This window comes from Camellia sinensis, chromosome 13, assembly GCF_055761805.1.
Source record: "Camellia sinensis isolate YWXY chromosome 13, ASM5576180v1, whole genome shotgun sequence".
In the NCBI taxonomy this organism is placed as follows: domain Eukaryota; kingdom Viridiplantae; phylum Streptophyta; class Magnoliopsida; order Ericales; family Theaceae; genus Camellia; species Camellia sinensis.
Window position 1 is genome coordinate 123,963,653 of NC_138973.1, and position 7,525 is coordinate 123,971,177.

The 7,525-nt window shown below is 34.4% G+C and overlaps 1 protein-coding gene across 1 annotated transcript; it reads right to left on the reverse strand.

Annotated features, from left to right (window-relative positions):
- Positions 1–625: 625 nt before the first annotated feature.
- Positions 626–6,003, reverse strand: LOC114291616 (E3 ubiquitin protein ligase RIN2-like). The gene is made up of 8 exons (XM_082900874.1): positions 5,972–6,003; positions 5,677–5,819; positions 4,642–4,799; positions 4,392–4,529; positions 4,291–4,305; positions 4,121–4,187; positions 2,984–3,033; positions 626–869 (listed from the first exon to the last, which is right to left on the reverse strand). The coding sequence occupies exons 1-6, from the start codon at positions 6,001–6,003 to the stop codon at positions 4,176–4,178; spliced, it is 498 nt and encodes a 165-aa protein (XP_082757000.1). The 3' UTR covers positions 626–869; positions 2,984–3,033; positions 4,121–4,175.
- Positions 6,004–7,525: the final 1,522 nt, after the last annotated feature.

A 7,525-nucleotide genomic window follows, 5' to 3' on the forward strand; every position in this document is an offset into this window, starting at 1 on the left:
CATATTTATAACTTTAGTTGACGAATAAATTTGTCACGCATATTGATTATTGATGAGGAAATAATTTCGTCACAATAAGCTGTAAAGATGACGAAATTTTTCGTCTTCAAAAGTCATAATTTTTTGTCACCAATGAAACAACATTTTGTCGCAAAAAATTCTCATTTTCGTCACCAAATAGTTATTTAGTACCATGTTTATAACTTTAGTTGACGAATAAATTTGTCACGCATATTGATCATTGATGAGGAAATAATTTCGTCACAATAAGATGTAAAGGTGACGAAATTTTTCGTCTTCAAAAGTCATACATGGATGACGAAATATAGTTCGTCACAAATATATTTATATGTGACGAAATTTTTAGTCACCAAACAACAAAATAAATAAAAACTTTTATATATAAACTGCAGTAAATTTTGTCACAAAAAAAGTTTATTAGTGATGAATAATCACTTTGTCATAATAACAAGTATAAATGACAAAACAAATTCGTCACTAAACTTGTTCCATATTTTATATTCAATTTAAATTATTATTCCACAAATATCCCTGCTCATATCCCAATAGCCTTTTAATTGTACTAAGAAATCCACTAGCTATTATACATCACTCCACAAAAAAATTCACTAAACAATTTATATTATAAATCAAAATGTATCCATCAAACAACTTTAATAATAATCCATTAAGTATCACAAAAAAACCATCAAAGCAAATCTCAAAATCAACTACGTGGAGTCCACAAAAAAAAAAAAAATCAACACTCAATCTTATTTTGCAACTACAACTAAGCATCAGTTTAGGAAAAAAAATTCAACAGTTGATCTTCATTTGCAAGTATGCTCCCGAACGTCATCAAAACCAATCTGCAAAGAAAATAAATAAGGCAAACATTAATATATTATCAATTACATTGTATAGACCTTTCTATCCATGTCAATACAAATTGTGTACACAATGAGTCTAACTTAACAACCATAAGTTCCTTTGTACATGGCAAGCTCCTATTAATCACATCACTAACTTAGAGCAAGTCCAACATTGCCTAGCAAATATACACGAGAGTAAACACATAATTTTGTCTCTACTTTGAAAAAAGTTCATTTCCATGCTGTAACTGTATCCTATGTATTAGTGATAGTCAATTTTCTTGTCTTACTAAATATAACAATAAAAATAATAATAGTAGTCAATATAGTATTTGTCAAAAAGTGTTAATAGTCAAACTACTTATAGTTAAATTAGACTCTCCATACCATTTAACAACCCACTATAGTCTTAGCAGCACGGACACAAATAAGTAGTGTCCATGTAGAACACTGCTTCAATACCTACACTTGGACACACCTAGAGACTTGAGATACTTCTTGGCTGTGTACATTATTTAAATATGCTTTGCAACTTTGGGGCCTCGGCTAACACTTACTCAAACACAAAGCCAACAATTGTAGCCATACGAACAGCCTTATTAAAAGGATGAACATACCCAAAAGCACCCAACCATTTATTCAAATAAATAGATAAAGGAAGAAATGCAAGACACTGGCATCATAGACATGGCTGCCACAACTCAAGTATGCAATGGACATTTTTTAATTATTCCCATGTTTATACGCAATTTTCATTATTCTAATGCTGTTGCCATGTCTATGTCTTGTTTTAGTATTTATATCTATGTTGTGTCATGTTCGTGCCAAGTGTCTGCGTCTTTGCTATCAAGAATCTGTTTCTGAGCAAGCAGAACTTTATTTTCCTATTATGTGATAGGCTGTTACAGAATGAACAAAAGTCCGCTCGTGATTGCTTGAAAACATTTTTCAAACTTGAGTTTTCAGCCAAAAAAGATTCTTCATCCAGAAAATAAAAGATTATAATGGTCTCTAGTAAACATACATCTGCTAAATATATGTAGATCATGTATAGAGAGAAAGATCAGCAATTAATGCAGCTATAGAAGTGACCAAAAGTATTTTGAAATGGAATTGCAATTAAGGCAAATATGACTTTCAAAAATGAACCAGAATTCTAGAGAATATGAAGCCTCTAACTTCTTGGCTCAGATCTTCAGTGTGAGGATCTTCAAGAGTTACACATGCATCTCCAATATCATATTGTTTAAGAATCTATTCCTAACTCAAATCAAAGAACTGAAACCCTGTACCTATAGGAATAAGATAAGGACAATATAGATAAGTTAACAAATAACAGATTAAATTCACACATTATGAAGTAAAATATCACAATTTAGAAACGCACAACTTTGTTGGAAAGGCATCAGAAGAAGAGTTGACTGGCACAAATTATTTTAAAGAGAAAAAGCAAAAGAAACTCCTTATCAGAGAAAAAACAATAGGATATTAGGATAATTTTTGGGATACTCATGCCACCCATAATTCAGTGTCATAGAACTAATTAATAAAAACTACAAGGTATGGTGCAGAATTTCAGCTTAGAGTACAATTCATATTTCTATAAATGAAGTGGAAGATAGGTTTCCAACGACACCATCTATGAAGTTTCATAACCGGCAGAGAATGATAGCTAATGGGTAGGGCTTATTATTGTTTGTTTGTGTAATGGGAATAGTTTTCCTCTGTTCTATTGTTAGTTTTCTTTAATATTATGTTTGGATGATGGATTTGAGGGGGATTTGCAAAGCCCAACTCAGTTCCAAATCCAAATCAAAATCCAAACATGTATCCTAAGGGATTGGTGGGGGATGGTGTTAGAGATGGTGTGTTTGTGGGTTCAATAGTGTGATTAGGGAGGGGAAGAAAATGCAGGCATATATACATCTTTGAGGACATGTTTCTCTGAATGTATGCCATGCCATTGTGTTCAAAATGTGAAAGCAAAAAATATGGTTATTGGCAATTATACACTGAATTGGTAGGTTTTTGGGACTCCTTGTTGTCAGCATCACAAACACCAAAGCTCCCTAAGGTAGAAAGGAACACAATTATTAAAAACCAGAATTTACCCTTCCTGCCCGATCTGCTCCTGCCTGGAATTCCTTCATCTTCATTGATACTAGAGAAGAAAAATGTGATAAACATTAGACAGTTACCTAGTCATGAAAAGCTCTACTACGTAATACTCATCACGATTTGTCAATTGCTTAGTAAAATCTTAATATTATCATACATCTATTCTGTCAACAATGATTTCAAGGCTTCATCTAAATACTCATTCATATAGGTGACTAAAAGTAAAAATGGTACATAATCGATGAGACTAGTTTTTTCATATGAAAAGAAGTTTTTCAAAGAAAGATAACGAAAAGAAAAAGAAAAATATTAGCCTCAATATACCTGAATAGGTCCTAAGTTTCTTCAGAAGCTCTGAGGTGGGTGCAACAGGTTTATCGAAATGATATCTATGTTTCTAAATGATTGTTATAGCTAAATGATATTTGTGTTTCTAAATGATATTTGACTCAGCTAGTTGTGGTTGTTATAGCTAAATGATATTTGTGTTTCTAAATGATTCTATTTGTGCTTTACATAGGATTGCCAAAGACATGTAACAAAACAAAGGACAGCTTCATCTACAAAGTACAACACATAAAAGCAATTACGAATAACTATCTCTTCACATTATTGTCACTTGTCAAGCTAGTCTTAGGTTTTTGGCAATAAAACAAAATGTAAATGACTCAATGGCATGGACCCCTTTATGACAAAACAAAGGAATTCAATCTATGAACTACCATCTAATTAAGCTACACCATAGTGGAAGATTAGGATCTCTGTCATTGTAGTTGTGCACATGTGAACAACTCATTGCAGGCCTACAGGCCCAAGATGGACCCTTGTTGATTGGGATTCAATTTTGGATTGTAGAGCCTAGTTAAATTAATGGCATGATTAGAATCTATGAAGCCTTTGGCAACATTTGCACTTGCAAAAAGTAGCTTCCTACAAACTCAAAGCAGCATTCTCACACTATGCAGCAAAAACAGAGTAGCATCTGATATCCACTTCCACAGATAGATATAAATATGAGGAAGCATTATTGCTAGTAAAACTTTTTAAGTTCTATTTCTTGCTAAATTTCCTAGGAACAAAAACTCAAGCAATAATAGCTGATAATAAGGAATGATGCTTATTGATAGTACCTTTGCCGCAATAGATTCCGTTGTATGCTTCCTCCATAGATCAGCTTTCCGAGCTTCAAATTCCTCTCTGCTCATGATGGGGGGGTCCAAGATCGTAACAAGCAACATAGATCATACCATGATCTCAAACAGGTTAGATGGAAAAGATGTTTACAAGATAGTCTCTTCACCTTTGCCATTGGTTCCTGTCATTTGCCCACCCGTCAAACAACTTGGAGATTAACAGAAAATCAAACAGGGAATTGAGAATGAACTAAGCTAACAAGCTCACCCTACGGATAGCACATTCATCATCATATGCTTTAATCTCCTCAGGTGTTGCATCTGGAAGTGCTCCATGAAGGGCGCCTAAAGCTATCTTCAACCTAATAAATCCTTTGATACGTTTTACAATTGCACCTAACAAGGCCTGGTCAATAATATGAAGTGCTAAATAAAATAAACATGAAATAATAATGTTGAAAAGTCCAAGTCAAATGAATGTCAATATATTGCTACAAAAAAATAGCGAGAAACTTTACACATATATTTAGGAAAAGAACTACATCCACAAGATGAAATTTCATGCCATGAAGCCACCAGATATGCACATAATGACAAAGTGCCATCAATAACGTCATGATGTCCAGAAGAAAACCCAAGTTCCGTATGAGAATGCCTTTCCATTCACAAAATGAACCTGCACTCAAATTTGTTAAGTTACAATAATGACAAATCCAATCCACAACAACAATCAGAGGTACCCTTGGTCTTTAGCAACAGCATCAACAATAACAATAGAAAACGAATGATTGGCAAGAATCATGGAAAGCCATGGTCTTAGAAAGAATTAATAAACATATAAACATTACCAAGACAACCCACCAACTAAAAACATGTCAAATTAAAATAATCACAAACATATAAACCTTTAAGAAAAAAAGATAGAGATTGGTGCATTTTCTTGACATTGACACTAACTGAGCAAGCTAGGCATAGGTAAAAAGGTCCTGTAGAGCTTTTACTATTGCACCAAGCAACAAACCCCCTTATGTTTATAGGAAGGAAAAAAAAAAAGAAAAGAAAAAAAAAAAAAAGGAAAAGAAATTAAGAAAACTATACAGTGCTATGCTTCACAAAACACATCTTCTTTCAAGATCATAAAATACTGGCTTAGAGGAAGAAAGAAAGAAAACAGCAAAATAAATGCAGCACTAAATTTTTTTTTTTTTTATGAGATATAAGTTGACAAGAAAAAAATGGTAACATAGTTGGCTTAACATGTTTTACCTGTTTATTCAAATAATTTTATTTTATAGGGGGAAAAGGGAAAAGAATATAAAGAAAACTACACGGTGCCATGCTTCACAAAACACATCTTCTTTAAAGAACAAGGAATACTGAGTTAGAGGAATGAAGAAAGAAAACAGCAAAATAAATGCATCACAAAAAAAATTGGGAGCTATAAGAAAATAAGGAAAAAATGAATAACGGGACCAGAAAGCATGAGAACCCCCAACCACTTGGTAACACAACAACAAAATAACATGGCTACATAAAAAAAGTTCGCAAACTACCTGCTGTTGATATATCAAGGAGTTTGGACCTTTGGCAATTTGTGTTGTTCCCTGCCAAATCATGGCACCATATATCGAGCAATTGAAAACCATGAATCGCAATAGCCTTCAAAAAACAATTTGCAGACCAAAGAACCTTCAGCCTGTGTTTATTATATGTTCCACGGGAAAAATGTCACATGATCTACAGATAGATCTATCCATTATGAAAATGAAAAGACTTCCCAATAAAAGTACCCGTAATGTCTCAAAAGCAATACTAAAAGGCTTGAAAAATAACAACAGAAACATATACGATTCTAATGTTCTATATCTCACTAGACACATCTTTATCCTGTAAGCAGCCCAAAAAAAAAAAAACAAGAATACATAAATGAGAAATTTATGAATAACCAAAAATTGGAAAATGGAGGTGAAACTAGCATGGACATTAACTCTTGTGATTCGCAAGAGGGGAAAGTTTAAAAATTGTCATTCCTAATGTTTAAGATCAATTGTTAGAAGTTTAAAAATCGTCATTCCTACTACTACCGTCATTAGTTGAGTAGTAGGCAATTTATTGTCATTAAAATCTCAAGAGTTTGATAGCAATACTACATACATATGGCCCAGTGAGAGACAATTCATTCATCATTCTTATTCTTAGTGAGAGAAAACAGAGAAGAAGGCCATATATATACACACACACAAGTTCTATAGCGATCCCGGGTTTACCCTTGTTATACAGAGATCCGGACATGTGTCCGTGGATGTTGGTAGTTGTTTATCATCTTGTTTGCATCCTCTTTACTTTGTATTTGAGTTATAGGATGTGTTGGGCGGGTTTTGTTACAGGTTGGTTGAGTTTAGAAACCAAAACTAGTTGCCCAGATTTTGGCCTGTACGCTCGAGCGGGGGTTTTGGAGCTCGAGCGGAGATTACACCCATTCAGTATTTTTTTTTCCTGTGCAACGTTGTACGCTCGAGCGTGGTATTGGACGCTCGAGCGGGGTTGTCTGAGTGACGCTCGAGCGTAGAGTTGGAAGCTCGAGCGGAGGCCTGGTTCTGTATAAATGCTGGGAGAGTGCATCCGGCGCTCGAGCGGAAATTTGGACGCTCGAGCGGGCGTCTGTGAGTGACGCTCGAGCGGGGTGTTTTACGCTCGAGCGGGAGACTGGGTTTAAGTCCCGAAATTGTGACTTTTCAAATCACTTTTTACTTTCTCTTCTCTCTCTTACTTTTCCAAAATCACCATTGTTGAGCCTCTCACTCTAGAACTCTACCTTCTCTCTAGGTTTTGATCTAGTAGGAGTGATTTGCTCATCTTTGGCCTTTACAAAAAAGTTGTTGATCGTCGAGGGCTACTTTTTAATCTGAAAATCTCGGGTTTTGGAGCACGTTGGGTTTTGTCGTCTTCTCCTTTAGGACTCCGAATTTGAGGTAGGGATATCCTACTCCTCTCTATGGATTTTGTCTTTAAATTTTGGTATTTTGAGATGTTGGGCTTGGTTTGGTAATTTGGTAAAAGTTTGGGGCTTTTGTGCAATTTTACAAAAGTTGGGGTTTTAATCATAATAAACCTAGATGCATGTTTGGCATAGAGAAATGGAATAAATGTTGAATCATTGATGAAAATGGGACCTAAGGGTTGAAATGTTAATTATGGGAATTAACCTAATTACATTGTTTAATTAATTGGGATAATTAATTGAGAAGAATGAGGAAATGAAATGTTGATTGAATATCCATTTGTGCATTTATTTTCTGTTTAGAAATAACTGCTTTGGGCTATCGGTGGAGGATAGTCGTGATTGTTGTAGACAATGCATGATGATTAGGCAAACTGAAACTAATCAATGAAATGTGTCAT

Coding starts and splice junctions, on each gene's coding strand:
- LOC114291616 (XM_082900874.1), bottom strand. CDS start 6,003: ATGTGTCTAGTGAGATATAGAACATTAGAATC. Junction 5,820..5,971: donor AGATATAGAACATTAGAATC/GTATATGTTTCT, acceptor TAATAAACACAG/GCTGAAGGTTCTTTGGTCTG. Junction 4,530..4,641: donor TTCTTTTCCTAAATATATGT/GTAAAGTTTCTC, acceptor ATTATTGACCAG/GCCTTGTTAGGTGCAATTGT.